This window comes from Botryllus schlosseri, chromosome 16 (assembly GCF_051294905.1).
Source record: "Botryllus schlosseri isolate E-star chromosome 16, Bs_hap1, whole genome shotgun sequence".
Classification (NCBI taxonomy): domain Eukaryota; kingdom Metazoa; phylum Chordata; class Ascidiacea; order Stolidobranchia; family Styelidae; genus Botryllus; species Botryllus schlosseri.
In genome coordinates this window covers 7,130,222-7,147,537 of record NC_137251.1, presented here as the reverse complement: position 1 = coordinate 7,147,537, position 17,316 = coordinate 7,130,222, and the positions used below count along the sequence as shown (strand labels likewise).

Below are 17,316 nucleotides of genomic sequence, written 5' to 3'. Positions count from 1 at the left end.
CATAAAGTCCTCCGAGGACGCTTTCAAAAAAAGAGGACAAATCCTCTTAAAACGAATGGTAACCCTAGCCAAAAGTCCTGCAAAGACTGCTGTCGTGTCAACATCACAACTATTTCGTCAGTACCTAGATCGATACACCTCCACTTAATACGTGTTGACTGTTGAAGTTACAGTACCAGCCTCCAATCCAAAAGGCCTATTGATATCGCTTTACACTTCTTTACCCAATTGAATGCATCGCAAAAAACATCTTCAGCTCACCAACAGAATTTATGCGAAATTCATCACACTCAATGGAAGGAAGTAGAACAGTATCAGGTAAGGGAAGAAATAACAGCCAACCAATGGCAGCCGCACAACATACCATATAAAAAAAAACAGTTTGGCATAATTCATGTACTACAGGGTAGAAGGTACATTCAAAATTCTTGGCACAAGTGTCCAAAGATAATAATCTCAATATAAAGCTTGGCAGAAATAAGAGATATCAGGTAAATATTTTTGATTTCATGATGTTTCACAGTACTAAAGTTCCTACACGTTAGATTTCTACAGTGTTCGAGAAATGAATTACGAGGAAAACGATAAGTGCACAGGTATCTTCATTCTATTTTACATATCTGGCGTTTCGACATTCACATGGTAGGAATTGCTGGATGTTCCAAATAAGTATCGGTACGAGTTCCAATTCTAATCAGTCGCTGTTGTTCCTGTAACACAAAAAGGGTATGTGAATTTTGCCTATTCCTTTCTGCGAACAATGTGCATATATAAATAAGTACTACTGTAGACCATAGATTTGGTAGCAGATAATAAATCTTAGGCCAAGGTAGTGACAGCAGCCAGAGGCAAAATGAGCAAGCCTACTCAGTCTTTTTTTCTCCTCTGTCTAGCCTAGTGACAGAAGAGGTGGTCTGTAACGATGTACTTCTACTCTTTCTGAGTACCAAAGTAGGTTTTGTCTATACTTGTACTATAGGTTTTTGAATTTGTAGTGCATTTCTTAGTTACAGACCACCTTTGATGACTTTTACAGTTTAATGCAATGGTTTCCAACCTTTTCGGATGTCGGATCCGCATTTCAAACTTCAGTGTACGTATGGAGCCGCATAAAAGCGCTCGAGTAGGCTACTTAAAACGAATATTTAAAGGTAACTGGCCAACCTCTGGATATCACCGTCCAGCTAATTCAAAAACATGCACATAGACTTCTATAGATTCTACGTCGGTTATTTTAACATTGACAGACGCAGATTCGCAAGTGCTATACATTGAAATAAACTGAAAATGCATATCATTACCACAACATGATATCATGTCGTTATATACATTGCAGCGATTCCAGCACTTAATGCACAAGTTTGTGGGGGATTATACGCCTAGAAATATTGCAACTATTGCAATTTATACCTGACTATGAGCCGCTATTTTGATGTTAGTAATATTGTGTCAAAATTTAGTCTTCACAGAGACGACATATAAAGGTCTACGACCAGCAGAACTCAAGATATATCATTGTCTGAAGGGTATTCATCCATGCGTTTGACGCTAGTCTGCAAGAATTCTCTTTCCCGGTTTTCAGAAGCGGCCTTAGACGGCTTTAGACATAACTGATATCCCTCATTTTAGCATTCACATACAGAACTCGACTATAACTATTCATAGAAACAAATAACAACTGCCGTCTATTATATTTTTGTGGCATATATCTAGAGGTCAATCAGAGCCGCAAGAAGGCTACCTTGGAGAGACGCGGTTGGGAATCACTGGTTTAGATGGAAGTGAAGTAACTCTTAGGAAAGTCATAATCAAATCACAATAAAGTAAATTGAGCTTAAGCGCTCTCTTGGCCCTGATTATTCAAAATTTTATGCCGGTTAAGTCATATTTTGTGACACGATTGGTGATCTACAATGTCCTTTCCAACTAGTTGCTGACGATTACCATTGCTGAGATTCAGCCGAAAATACGAATATACTACTCAATTGTATATTGAAGTTCTGTAGCTCCAAGAAGCTCTTCACAATAAACAGCAAATGATAGGGCGAAAAGTCACATACCTTCGACAGTTCATCGTAAACCCGTTTAGACTCCGAAGCGGTGTTTCCGAAACTTCGCACCATCTGCTCCGCGGAATTCTGCAGATGTTGAGCCTGGAAAGCAGTCAGAGTGTCTTAATTCACTGCGCAAAATGCATGCAGAACGAGATAACCAGACTTGGTCAGTAGCAAAGTGCTTCTTCTTTTTCGAAATACTCAAGTAGGTTTTGTCTACTTGCACTGCTTATTCAAACGTTAATCCTTTCAGATTACTTCCACTTCTACTTGACAGTTGTTAGGCCTAACTGCTTCCTTTTTACACTTAGGATTTTGTAAAGTATAAAACAATGTCAGGATATGTTTGCCAAAACAAGTCGGCGAAATAGCTGAAAAACTGATTATATTTCCGAAAATTGCACAACTGGTAGTGAAATTAGTAGGGCAAGTTTTTGCAACTTTTTTTACAGCTTCCGGCAGCTTCCTAAATACTCGAAAGATATGTAGAATGCTGTTTTAAGCTGTTTGAAGGAATCTTATAGTGCAACTTTTTGCAACTTTTGTCCATATTTTTCATGCAACTTTTTCGATTTTTCATGAAAGTATGTTCGATTTTGATGAAATACACGGCCAAATTCGACTGAAACACCGTAAATTAGCACGGAAGTAACGCTTTTACGGGTATTTCGGGAGCTGAGCCGGAAAATTGACCTTTTTTTTTAGTCAACCGAGCAAAATGTGGTCAAAATGCAACTTCTGCAACTTTTTTCGAAAATAAACGAATAAATGCAACTTTCCACAGATTTAACTGCAACAAAAACTTGCCCTAAATTAGTCCTTTTGCATTAGTTGCATTGGTACTGTACCCGCCGTGGCTTCTCTGCTAAAGGTGGTCCAAATCAACTTTTGAAGCGACTTACTTGGAATACCCCTCGAACCTTTCCTTTTTACTTTTCCGTAAAGTAGTTTTATGTGTATTCTAAATCGCTACTGCTACTTGCAATTGAGTAAAATTAGTGCATTACTTACTATTTCTACTTGAGTACCAACACTGACTACTTTGACGACCTCTGAAGGGAAGGCATAAGCTCATTGAACTATTGCAATAAATGAAACAAGAAGGCAGCTGTCAGGCTTGATGTGCCAGAAAATTGTGGTATGCGAATAGAGTCAAGAGACGTAAGGAATGTCACCCGGAAAAGCTCAGCACGTGTCTTTGCAATCTGTCGCTCCAGGTCGTGTTCTTTTGAATCCGCTTCGCTAATGTCAATGCGAACCTTGGAATAAAATCGGTATTATAATATTGATCAAAAGACTTGACAATGCAGATTCACTAGAAAATATATTCAGTAAGTTAGAACGCTTTCTAACGTGATGTAGAGTTCATGGTCTACTTCCGAATTATCTTACATCAAAATGCTGCAAGTGTTGTAAAAGGAGCCTGCAGATCAGTAATAGGAGAAAGCTGAGAAGACGTTCTAAACAAAATTCGGCGAAATTCGACAGCATAATTCAGAGACCAGGGCTGCAATTACTCGAGTCATGACTCGACTCGAGTCCAACTCGAGTCACGATTTTTTGATGACTCGACATGACTCGAATCATTTTCCTAAAATACTGAAATGACTCGACTTGGACTCGAGTCATTGCGCATGACTCCATCCAAGTCACATGACTCGAGACTCAGACGGCCAATACCGACATTACATTGTGATTTCGAAGAATGGTGAAGTTACCACACTATTGGGATTTCGTCTATTGGTACTGTTACTTGAAAATGCGACCAAAATCTGCTAAAAGTGAGCAAAATTAGTAAGCCTATATTATGAATTCGAACCATTCGATATCACAATAGAGTTATAAGAATGGGTTTAACAAGACTTTAACTGTAAACTGAGCAGTCAATACAATGACTTGGACTAGAATCATAATACCATCACTTGGACTCGGACCTCTGCTCGCTGACTTGGACTTGACTCGGTGTTGAATTGAAAATGACTCGACTTGACTCGAGTCAAAACCATAAAACTTAGATTGACTTGTGACTCGGAGCCTTGTGACTTGGTTACAACCCTGTCAGAGACTCAAAAGAAACTCCACAGTCAAAATTGAGTGTGAGCGGTTTTACCGGATTTTGCCTTGCGGAAACTTCAATAGAGTCATGCATAACAGATAAGATATCAAAAAGACAGCACAAAATCTCTCCACTAATTAAAGTTCCTTTTCTATATTTCGTTGCGTGCTTTTGTCGCTGGGTTGACTTCTAAAATTCCACCTGTCTGCAAAATTTATTTTGAAATTTCGTCTGTCCACAAGCCGAAAAGGTTGCGTAGCACTGATGCAGAGGCTTAAAATAACAACAGTACCTTGGACGTGTTTCTTGCGCGCAGTCTTATAAGCTGCTCTTCCATCTTCTTCAAAGCCTGTTGCTGACGTAGCCTGTCCCCGGTCAACAGACGGCATTTCTTAGAAACAGAAGGGCCCACCTCGGCATCGGTTTTGACGACTCTCTGTAAAACAACACACACACTGCCGATACCACGTCAAATTCGAGCGCATAGTGTTCGTTACCTGGAGAGAACGCAAAACGCCGTCATTGCGTTTACGATTGAAATCGCGTAAGTTGCTCGCGTACGTCTCCTCCCAATTCTCGCCGCGTTTAAGAGCTATCTCGCGACGCATGTTTTGGATTCGCTGCAGTCCCATGTTCTTACGATGGACGTGCTCCTGAAATGACGTAGTCGTGAGTCGAAATGACATACTTGTTAATACAAGCGCAGTGCACTAGATCAACATTCTTGATAAGGCATAATGATAGCAACTTATTTATTACGTTCACCACTGTGTAAAGATGCGCGTTCTATCATTTTAACTTGTCTCTATCTCCTCTTCTATCATCCTGTACAGCGGGGTGTCAAACATACTGCCCCAGATGATTTCATCCGGCCCGTGAACCAATTGTGAGTAGATGTTGAGATTTTAAATAAAAATACTTTCAATAAATAATCCCTCAAGACAGCAACATTCATAGGCCGCATCATAACCATCCGACAGCGGTGTTGTGGTTTCAATATAGTCCGGGGAACAAGTCAGTCCGAGAAGGCAAAAAGTGCACATACCGACCAAAAAGTAGTTATTCACATGAGCGCAAACGCCAATTAGAAACCATAATACGCAGGCTTCATCGAGACTAGAATAGTCACACAAAAATATAATTAAAATATGTGCGGTCGCGCTGCTGTATCACTTCTGACTCAAAAGGTCCACGGCCTCCAGCGAATTCCAAATGGCGATTAAATAAGAAATGAACCAAATTCCAACATCCGCATTTACAGTTAAATATGTTGTATTTCTCACAACACACATGCTGGGATGACGCCAGATTACTACTAAAACAATAGGTGTATAGAGATATGACAACTTGAAATGTCGTTAGAGCCCCTGTATTCAACTTTATTTGTCCAACCAAGCATCATATTTTGTAAATTCCTTTATTCGCAAGTAACTGTGTAGCTAGAATATAATCCCTAACATCCAAAATACAATATATTAGTACCGGTATGATGTATATAGACATGATAATAAAGTACTCGAGTGTTGTATGATGTTATATTTTGAAACCATTTGACTGGTTCGGCATGAGTAGGGAGTGGCCTTATCCAAAGAGACATTTTAATTCACTGAAATTAATTCCCAAGCTTACTTCCACATTTCTTTCATATTGCTTCTTTTGCTTGTAATACCTTTCCGCGTCCTTGTCCTCTTTCAGCTTTTTCTGATTTGCAATATTGTTCTCCATCATATTTTTGGTATCGGTCACTCTTCTGTCACCTGTGCAAGTAGCAAGGGAACGATTGTTACCTCACAATAACAACTCTTCACCTGAAAATACTGTTCCGTTGAGTATTCCAAGACGGTATTACATTGGGGTATCTATCAACAGTTACTTTTGAAGTAGGATAATCTCTCAGATGGAATCTCCTGTGCAAAGCATACCACCTGAGCAGTACCCGGCCGAAGTAAGTATTTTGTTGATATTGTAGACCCATGAACAATATACACATTGTGCTATCAGCGGTGTTACCGCCTTGGGTAATACAACACGTTTGGCCATGGTTATAAGAAGAGTTACACGGCACCAGTCACCGATAGTTATACACTGATTATTATACTCCTTATCATTTATTATCCGCTAAATACGGTTCGAATGTGTATAATAAATTCATTGGCTGGCAGACAAGGCATCGTTGGCAGCTATGATAAAAATCTCATGAACGCAGTACAGGGTACATGACTCTTAAGCCTGTCATCCATTCAATTGTGTAACTGCACTGTTCAATTCAGTTACGATTAACTCATCGCCACCAGAAGTCGTTTCCGGCAGATAAACCGGCAATGTCCACAAACCATCAGGGTCGGGTACTCTAATCGTGACTTCAGCACCCAGAAGCAACAAAGACAAGGACGAAAATTTTCACACACCATTTCATAAAGCGTTTGTGTGACGAGACACAATACCATCTATAGAGCTTGATTTAAATAGAGCAAAATAAAGCATGTATTTCAACAGCAAGCTATACAAGAACATGCTATTTCAAGTCCAGTGACACAGAAAGAACAGGAACTACCGCAACCTTTGAAATAACAGAATTGGGAGCTGTTTAGGTGAAAAAATGTATCGAAGAACTGCAAGGCCAAAGCGCCACCATCTTGAACGACCTTGACAAGATGCAAAAGCAAAAGGAGCAAGTGCAAAGCGAAATCGCGAAGCTAACGCTGGACTTGAACAAAGCAAGTATTCCACAACGAAGAGATGATCAAAGATTTTCGGTGAAATGTTCACATTTCATATTCTCCCAGATAGCTCATGATCAAGCGTCTAAGAGAAGATTCCAGTTGGATTTGGAGAAAACGATCTTTGAAACCGAGAAAGTATACGACACGTACGATATCTAATTAACTGGCTTATTTGTAATTGGTACGAGCGTGAACACCGGTTTTTAACAATCAACAACAACCAGCAAGCAACCAACAAGCAATACGTCAAAAAGTTGTCAAATCAGTACAGGTGTACTGGTGGGCCACAGGATAATTTTGAGGCAGAACTGTAGCAGGCCACGCAACATTTTTAAAGTGCGAAATGGTTAAAACCACTGGTTCAAACTTTTGCTGGACACAACGATTCGAGTACCGTACTCAAATCCAAATCCAGTATCAATGGTACTTATTCAAGTTTAGTAGCGAGAGACAAAATATTACACTTCTTGTCCCTAAAAGGTATTTTATCAACAAAAATTATTGTTTCAATACTTTTTACCCACTGTGGGAGCCTTGAAACCTCAATCGATAGTACCAAAACATCAATAATTGGTAACCCATGTACTCGATTCAGACAGATTTTCCAGGATTTTGGGAATATCACATTTCCTCTCTGCAGAGACAGTTGTCCGAATCTGTGACAAATCAGCGTTCTTCATTTAAAAACAGGCTGCCTCTGATTTAACGTGGTATTTTTAGGCTTGTAGAGAGGCAGGAAGCGTACGAAGCAATGGTGGCAGCACAGAGAAACTTTGAGCAGAGAGCTCAATCAACATCAAAATCAATCCGAAAACGCAAAAAGGCCGTGACTTTCAAGCCTAAAAAGGAATTGCAGAGCACAGAGACCGTCACATCCGACGACTGACACTTGATGTATCGAGCACTAAACTTGTGATAATAATTTTGAATGGAGCTATCTATCAAGGAGTTCCTAGCAGGCTGTTGCGGTCGTGAGAAATATTAGCCTATCCGTACTAATAACTGTCATAAATAACATGGCAGAAATAAGCTCAAATTAGTACTATTGATATGAAATTCTAATCTAGTTCAACCACACACTTGTAGGTTGTAGCGATACCTCGGAGCATAGGTTCTTAACAATGGATCCGTGGTGCCCTTGAGGGTATCAAGCACCACAGCAGGGGTATGAGATTCATTGTGAAATTATACGCTATCTGGAGCTCAAAATTATTCTGGGCACAGTTGAGATGGGATCATAGACAAATTCTAACTGAGTCGGACGATTGCTCGCACATACTCATCGCCTTTACTCAGTTACTCACTACCCTCACCTTCCCGTCCCCTCTCCGACAGAAATTCTTTCTTCTGCGCAAGATTGGCGCTGTGCTGTCTCCTCCTGTTTTGGGCTGCCCTGTTCAATCCGTCCGACTTGGCCAGCTTCTTGTCCAATTCCTTGTCGTGAGTGCGATTCTCGGCTATGTATTTCACGGCTGCTTTTCGTTCTTGCCTGGCAGGCGAAATAAAACGATGAGACGCATGGCGAGAATTACAGTCCGTAGTTATTATCTTAACCACGCAGTGGCAAAGTAATTCTAAATATTTTGAGTACTCAAGTGGATTTTTCATACTCGCACTACCTACTCAAGTGAGTATAATTTTAGACCATGTCCACTTATTTTTCTGTCCGCAGACATGAAATTCCAATGTTGAACCTACAACTATAAAACTACTTTGTCTTCATTTCCTTTTTTGATTTATATCCTTATTTTGTCTTACTTTTAGTGCTCATCACAGATCACACGGACGATGCTAACACTTAATTGCTGACCAACCCGTAATCCAGACTAGGTCCAGTGAAAAGTGATGACCCAATTTTTTACACAGCACGTAGCTTTTCAGGCATCAACTACACCGGATAGTAATGAGGCCGTGATAAGGACTGCGCGAAAGAGTTGCGACCCTTTTTCTTTTTAGCATCAGCTTCCAAAATATCACAGTTAGGGGATCCTAGTAATCACCAGAAAATAGTTATGAGTAAGAAAGATTAAGAGCCCATGCTCTGGTACTCAAATTGTTCCCGGCACTACCGACTGCCGCCAACGTTTGCTACTATGGCTGGCCTTACGTTCTGTGTTCCGCTGTCGCCTTCCGCCCGTTCATTGCCTCCATGTTCATCGAGAGCGCTAGCTCGGAGAGTTCCTTCGACAGCTGGTGGCTGGCGTTCTCTTTCAGCTTCAGCTTGTTCTCAAACTCGCGTGTGAGCCTGTCGATCTCGAACCGTCGATTTTCAAGCTCGAGCAGCTTCATCTTGTACTGCCGCTCGGCGTCGGTTCTGAATTCGCGGCGTTAGTTCGAATTAGAAAGTGAAAATCATGTAGCCTACTGGTTGGCTTACATCGTCACAGCGTTTTTGCGCATTTTCGCTCTGTTCTGCTGCAGGTCTTCGTGAGCCTTTGCGATTCTCTGCTTGGTGCGGTCTTCTTTCGCGCGGGTGGCATCGACTTTGACCTGCGAACAGACGGCGGTAGTGAAGCGTGGAAATTAGGGTCTGCGGACCAGTTCCAACATCATAACATCTGTCCATATTTTTGACTTATGTAGTTATTTTCGCTTACCATAGGTCACAACCTAAAGTGATAAACTTTTTTAGTCATGATGTAGCTATATGGCGATACGAGCCCATTGTTAAGACTGGGTGGAAGTGATGACCTTTTTTTGATCATCAGTTCTCAAATTTCAAGGTCGAGGGTCCAAGCCACCAAAGAAATTAAGGGATCCGCGGTAGAAAAATGGTTAAGAAGCGCTGATTCAGATTACTCGCGGCATGACCCGCTTAATATATTGATTTTAAAGGAATATTTCATAGTGCATTCTTACCATGCGGTGGGCCAATTGCTAATCAACAGAAAAATTGTTAAAATGACCGGAATATTTGCGGCCTTGGACAGCATGTTGTGCTCGTGAGTTACGACCGACAGACGTATCAAGGCTCCCCCGGCAGGAGAAAAGTATAACTTCGTTTCGTGAAAAAATCGGCTATTTGACTCAAAGTGGTACTCTACTCCCTGTGCCCAGCTCTACTTTTACCAGTTATAAGTGACGAATAGCGATATCACTGCATCCACAATGGCAACATTATCCCAAAGTGGTATACGACTTATTTTGAAAGGGGAAGGTCAGAAAAGACTGATTGTTCTTCAAGTGTCAGAGCCACACAGTGACTCTACAGTAAAAATATTAAAAATCTGTGGCGAACATTCTACAGCAGGGGTGTCAAACTCAACTTATGTCGCGGGCCGAATTCAAACCTTGAAATCGCTCGCGGGCCGGACTGGTCAAATGATTCTAAAATGTTACCTCAAATCCATGCCCTTGTTTGTTTTCACTTGAATACCTTGTTAACAAGCCTATAGCCTACACGTGATATCATATTACATTATATTACTATCAAGGGGCTCTATTCTAGCAACGCCTTTTCACAAACAACGGAATTGACAGAAATAGGATGATTTGCCGGTTGAATACAGTTATAAACCCTAAAACAGTGGCTCTAGCGACGATAAAAGTTTGCATATTTCTATACTCTCTTTGTTTTAGTCATAATCTGGCGTTAGCCCTGGATATACGTTGTGAGGAATGCAAGAGATTCAACTGTAACCGCAGATGTTGGAATTTGATTCATCAGAATTAAATCGAGATTTGGGTTTCTATGGGGGTCAGGGACCTTTTGAGTCAAACCGGAAAGCTGTGCGACATCAAATATTTGAATTATATTTTATGACTATTTTATTCTCCGTGTAACCTGCGTATAACGGTTTCGCATAGGTGTTTTCGTTTCTGTGAAGCAGTACTTTTCAGTCCATTTTTTCAAAAACCTCTGACCTCAGTGTGCACATTTTGCCTTTCTGGAAATGGACCAGCGACTGGGTTCCTAATGGCGAATAGAGTGAAACCATAACACCGCTGTCGGGTGGCTATAATGTGGCCTATGAACAATGAACATACTGTCTTGAAGGATTAATTGAAATTAATTAAAAATCTAAGCATTTGTGCAGCATGTGCTGGTTAATTACAAGTATTATTTACGTTTTCTCGAAATTGCTTTGCGGGCAGGATGAAGCCGTCGGACCGCGGGCCGTATGTTTGACACCCCTGTTCTACAGCACCCACAAAACACATAGCAGTTCTTTTTGTAACATACGAAATCGCGAGTAAGCTACCTACCTCCTCAGATTGCGCGATTGTCGAGTTCAGCCTCTTCTCTTCATCGAGCATTTTCTTGCTCATCATATTCTCGTACTCTCGCATAGTCCGATCCAGGAGCCGTTTCTTTTTGTTGACGTCGCCTTCCACTCTCTTAATTTCCCGTTCTTCCTGTTTGTGCTGCCACATGTGGTCCTAGAAACAGAGGTGGTCAGTAACGATGTAGTAAAGAATGCTCTATTGTCGTTTGTCTAATCATACTGCTTACTCGAGTGTTTTGTGACTACTTCCATTTCATTTTTTTAGACATAACTGCATGCTTCACACTTTGGATTACTTACCGACTAATTGTTGGGTAAGAAAAGAACCACATGACGAATGCTAGTTGAGACCGCCATTTGTAGCAGATAGAAATTAGTTTCTTGTACGTACTCATAATCTTTAGTAAAGCAGTATTAGAACTTATGAGAATAGAGCATATATTGCAATGACTGCCACATCATCTCACAGGATACCAACAGTTAATTAAATAATAGAAATAAAATACACATCATAATATTTGTGATAACTGGGGAAAATAGCCTGCAGAGTTGGTCGTTAATAACTGATCAAATCAAATCGATGTCTAAAAACTGGAACAATACGAAATTGACTTTACTTCGATAATTTTCATCCTTCGTTCGAATTCCTTTTCATACGCCGCCGTTTTGTGAGCCAAGGTCGTCACGTTCATGGATTCTGATTCTGGCCTTCGAGGACTTGAAACGCCCGCCTTGGTCGATGGCACAGAGAGCCCTCGTACGTTGAAGGTATGGTTGTATTTCTTGGAATCAAGGAAACCTGCAGGACCCAAAGTGCGTTCATTTTCCCTGTGAAGAGAAAAATATTCTGTGAAGATAAAATAACCTCAACCTTATTGCTCGGGCGTCCAAAAGGATCCAAGCAACAATTTGCTACTCAAAAAATTTGGTGTTCTAAACATGCAAAATGTGAGGAATCTAAATATCGCCAAGTTGACGTATCAGTTTTATTGCGGTCATTGCCACTCAAAAGTCTTCGAAATTTAAAGCGCATAAGTAGGCCTACAACACACATTTATCCTCGTCATCCAATTTACGATAGGTTCGGCACGCACAAGAGATAGCCAGGCACTATCATGTATTACAGACCACAACTGTGGATCAGTATTTCACGGGCAAGCAGATAGTCGTCGAGCATGTCCCCATTTAAGTCAAAATACAAGCATCTTTTACTGAATGAATGCTAGCCTGCGCTTAAGATTACTGGACCGGTATACACTTATACAGTTATAAACTTGCACTACAAACACTTCATTCTGATTGCTTGTGCTGTTTATATGTTCTGTTACTTTTAATTGAGTGCACATGCCTCATAGTTACATGCTCCTGCGGGGGAGATAGCATAGTTGTGATCGTAAGCGCCATCCAAGCAGGCGGCCCTGGTTCGATTCCCGCCGTCGGAGGTTATTTTGGGCTCCTCGTCCACCGTGTCATAGTTCTTACGGCGACAAAGATGTCCAGAAAAAAGACTAGATAAAGAATGAAAAAAGAGCAAGAAATTGCTGTCAAAAAAACGACGAAGAAAGAATAACATCGAAGAAGACTGTGACATCGGGTACTAGGTCGAGGTGGATGCCAGTTGAAGGAAACCCCAACTGGTTGGTCGTTCGGCATCTCCCTATCTGTTCATTGCATCGCATTGTGTGTCTTGTAGGCTATAGCCTACTGCATCGTACATTGTGTGTGTGTATCTAGGCCAGATGAAAATATAATCTGACGATTGATTGATTGATCCCGGTCAAAGACAACGCCGTTTTGAATCCTTCATATCGTTTCATTTTATCACAATTTGTGATGTTTTGAGATTATGAAATTAAGATAACCTGAACTGAACATGAAAATACGAAGATGGTAACCAGCGATATCTAGAACTTCTAGATATCCCTGATGGTAACACCAAGGATAATGGCACTTGTCAACATCTTGAACAACGCACTTACCTTAGAAAACATGCATAATCTTCTTGTGAATCTTGCATAGGAAGCATCTTTGTATCGTGTACAAACCCAAGAGATGTTCCTCTAGCACTTGCTGGACTCTACATACAGGATTTATGCATGTTATTCTCAAGCTTAGTATTAATCTCTATAGACTCACATAGACTGGGAGAACGCATGAAAACAATCATACAGTGCTCTTGTTAAAATATATGAGAGTTTCATAATATTTTCAACACATATAGGCCTATACAAAACTCATTCATGCTAGAACGCAGCTGATGATCAAAACCCTGGCAGTACCTAGTTTAATCGAGTCGAGTTGCATTTGAACATACGTAGCCTTAAGGTAATTCGGTATCAAATGCGAATAACTTTTCAAGTCTTTTCCACAACCTCTCATTGAAAGGATGTAGGGCCTACTGTACACGTACATTGTACAACTAAAGTATCCACTATCCAGTCTAAAGAGAATATAATTTAGTTGGGACATTTTAGTTAATCCGTTCTCAAGTTATTGCCGTAAGAAAAACGAATATTTTGAGCTTACTCAACCATGACATGAAACGGGTGTATGATTGTAACTGCAATAAATCACTCGTATTCAGTATCAGTATCAGTTTATTAATATTTTCATCATTTCCAAACACCACAAAACTGCAATTTATAAATTTGCAGAGTAGAGACTTTATTGCTGTGTTACAATAGCCGTTTGCCACATGTTCTCTGCACACCAGAAATTTCCCTGCTTCAAAGGTATGGGTCGAATCTTGTTAATAAAATTAACATATGTTAAAATCAGTGATGTTTAACAATCATTTCATAGGATCTGTCTCAGTTCAGATCTGGCTTGCAAAAGTCAGTCATACGACATACGGTACCTTCTTCAAGAATCACATGATAAAGTGCTGCAATTCCTAGATCGATTTTGGATAATTACAAGAAAACAATTGACAGCAAGTTTTGGACTCGTTACGACTACTGAAGACTCAATTCCAAACAACAGATGGTTGGATACAAAACTTCCTGATGCTTTTGCAAAGCAACTTCCCGATAAAATGAGTTTAGTACTAGCATGACTTAAGTCTACTCTGATCTAATGTCAAATCAAAGATTACTAAAATTCCAATGATGCTTAGGCCTATATGTTTGAACTGGCTACGAACCGACGAAATATCAGGCAACTAGTCGTAACTTACTACAAAACATTACTTATTATGTAATTAAGTTAATCAAGGTTTATATTTTTCAAACTGTTTGGATATCCTTAGTCTTACTTCTGTTGATACCAGTAAGTTACTTCGTAGAGGGGAGTTTGTTAAAATAATATCTTATGGTAAAATGGGCAACAAAATATATGAATCATCCAGTTAGTGTTAATGTTTACGTTGATCAACTGACTAGCTGAATATATTATATATAAATATTAATATATTTGCGGGCTGCTATAGCATAGTAGTCCTAGAACTTTTTGTATGTCTCCCTTCCGGCTATTTCTAACTGCTTTTTTAATTCAAACAATTCAATTACGTCTCTACCGTAATCTGAGAGGGAACATCCTAAAAACTCACCTTTGCTCTTGGCGCCAAAGGCATATGTACACTGGACGGTCTTGTAACATATTCATACCGATTCTGGAGTTTGCCTCTTCTTTCAAATGGAAGGTTCGTCAAGGTATGATACTCCGTTATGGCTTTAGGGCCTCGATCCAAATATGGTACATGCATACCATGACCCAAATGAGAAGGCATAATTATAATAATAAATAGGATAAATTAGGAATAAGAACTTGAAATCATGAACAGAAATAATGATCATGTTCCTGCAATGTGATCTATTTTAACTGTTGAACTTGTAATCAATCTTGTTGCAATAAATCCATTTGAATTTCTGTTTAGCTATCAATTTGACTTCACAATCCACAGGAACTCAATTGGTCTCTTCAAAATGTACATATGGAGGACGAGGAGGAGGAGAACTGGTATCATGTGCACAATAACATTACGTGGTTTCAGTCTAATTTTATCACTAATTAGCCTGCTTAGCATCAAATAGCAAGGGCATTAAATGTCATTCTTTTCTAATCCTGTAAAGGCAGACCGACACCACCTCATCTTCTTCACAAAGACACCCAGTCAAAAGATACCTGCCAGATCACAATACCACAAAGTTGTAACCTGATACGTAGCCTCATCCGCATACAAACCTGGCGGTGTAACTAGACTCTTCGACGTTTTGAAAATATACCGGCATTACTCCGATTGAGAATTTATTTACAGGAAGGTCACAGTATCCGCTATGTAAACCATACTTGTATATCACCAGGTGAGAAAAAGATATTCCTGAATTCGCGGGAGGAAAAGATCTCTATTATAGACCATAGGCAGACGGCAGAGTGGCATACTAATAAAGTAAAGGAACGAGTTCACGGCCCATCAGATATTTTGTACCGCTATATTTCAATTATTCGACTATCACTACTGAGTATTAAATTATGTGAGGGTGGCATACCAGAGAAATTAATGCGATATTCTATCAAGCTTGTTCGTAGCGCAATATTTGCGGTGAGACAACGGGATATGTGAACTAATGACACGATCGACAATCGTTCGACCATGTCGCTGGCACGCCGTTCCTCGTAGTAACAGTTACGCTTCATTGACTTCAAAACGAAACCTTCTGTCGCTTTCTGATGAAATTCATCAGCAATCTCTAGCGGCTCAAATCAACAATCTTGTTCACAGGTAGGTGGCAGTATGACAGTTCAAATACTTCGTTTCCATGCTCGGCCGACGGTCGGCCGAAAGGCCATGACGCATGCGTTGTACATGTCGGCCGTGTTTCCATGACCAGGCGTAATCCGACTGTGACTTGGCCGAACTAGGTAGGCGAAGCGATCGCAATGACGTTTTTGGCTTACTTTATGTAATAATTTCATAATAATCACAAGATTGCGATAAAATGGCTCGGTAGGAATGAGCCGAGATGACTTGTAGCGGCCATTCAGTCAACAACACGCTTTGGCCTTGAACACGTAGGCCTAAATCCATCCATTATGTAAAATGGTCATGATGAACCAATTGCTTAAAACTAACAGAAGATTAAATAAAATGGAAAAAATATGAAAATTGGTGGCATATCTTAGTATGTGGGGATATAGATATGGGATATCGTGGTCCAATAATTTCGAGCACTGAATAGTAACTTGTCCAGTAGTCTACCGGTACTACTGTTTCGTCGTCATGATTCAGACATGAACTTCCAGTGTACTGTTGATGATTTGCTTACAAGGGGAATGTGAATAAGTTCACCTAGTTTGTGGTCAAACGGTATAGTTTGTATTGTACCCATGCACCAGAACACAAACCCTCGAATTGTGGCAGCAGCGTATGTGATCACATCGCGAAGATTTCGGTAGCCTACGGGAAATTCGTAGCAGTACCGGTAGGCTACTACTAGATTCCATTGCAATCATAATTAAATTCCGGGTTTTTCAAGACGTCCAAGATCCGTCCGGAGTGCAGCCAGTTAATTTGATGCGAAAAGTGTATTGTAAGTAGCGAATACCAATTCGCTAATCCAAGACCCAGCGCAAGCATGGCCGAAGGGCTAAGCCGAAGGATTCACTCGATGGCCGACGTGTCGGCCGACGTGGGTGTGCAATCTGTGCATGCGCAACAAAATTCTCTCGTTCGTCGGCCGAATCTCTCGAAAATGGGCCCATCGGCCGTGCATGGAAACGCAGTAAAAGAGAAAGAGTCACATGGGTATGGGGCAGAGATGAGCGGATTTGAAATTTCTATGTCCTAATCCAATCCAAATCCGAACCTTCAAATCCAAATCCAAATCCTAATCCATAACTTTTTAATATTCAAGTCCATGTCCAATCCTAATCCGATTCCAACTGGAAATTCAGAAAAAATACTAATTTATGCAACAGAGGGATTCGAAAATTTTCTTTCACAACCAACGATTCACTTGATTTAAGATAACTTAGTAAACATAAGTACATTAATAACTGATCTAAATAAAGTTTGTCGCCATTCGCGACACGACATTTCAATCTCCCAGAAAATAGGTCAATCCAATCCAAATCCTAATCCACTCTGAAAAAAATGTCTAATCCAAATCCAATCCAAATCCGACAAAATTTCACAAACCCTGTTTTTTTCAAAACCTAATCCTAATCCATGCTCATCTCTGGTATGGGTACGATAAAAATGAAAGACAGCGAGAAGCCCAACCGTATGTATTTGATTCGATGGCAGTCTTTACGGACCG

General features: G+C 40.3%; 2 protein-coding genes across 3 annotated transcripts; one reads left to right on the top strand and one right to left on the bottom strand.

Moving 5' to 3' along the window:
• Positions 1-251: 251 nt before the first annotated feature.
• On the bottom strand, positions 252-15,646 carry LOC145458481 (uncharacterized). Its single transcript, XM_080336857.1, has 13 exons — positions 14,607-15,646; positions 13,039-13,136; positions 11,677-11,887; positions 11,040-11,213; positions 9,211-9,323; positions 8,941-9,147; positions 8,147-8,322; positions 5,740-5,867; positions 4,608-4,763; positions 4,403-4,546; positions 3,230-3,313; positions 2,061-2,153; positions 252-710 (listed from the first exon to the last, which is right to left on the bottom strand). The coding sequence occupies exons 1-13, from the start codon at positions 14,784-14,786 to the stop codon at positions 636-638; spliced, it is 1,839 nt and encodes a 612-aa protein (XP_080192983.1). The 5' UTR covers positions 14,787-15,646; the 3' UTR covers positions 252-635.
• On the top strand, positions 5,900-7,762 carry LOC145458491 (uncharacterized). 2 transcript variants are annotated; one of them, XM_080336868.1, is made up of 4 exons: positions 5,900-6,055; positions 6,702-6,827; positions 6,897-6,979; positions 7,554-7,762. In XM_080336868.1, the coding sequence occupies exons 1-4, from the start codon at positions 6,008-6,010 to the stop codon at positions 7,717-7,719; spliced, it is 423 nt and encodes a 140-aa protein (XP_080192994.1). In that variant the 5' UTR covers positions 5,900-6,007; the 3' UTR covers positions 7,720-7,762. The 2 variants fall into 2 exon arrangements, with proteins under 2 accessions (XP_080192994.1, XP_080192995.1); XM_080336869.1 differs by having other exon boundaries at positions 6,702-6,831; positions 6,901-6,979.
• Positions 15,647-17,316: the final 1,670 nt, after the last annotated feature.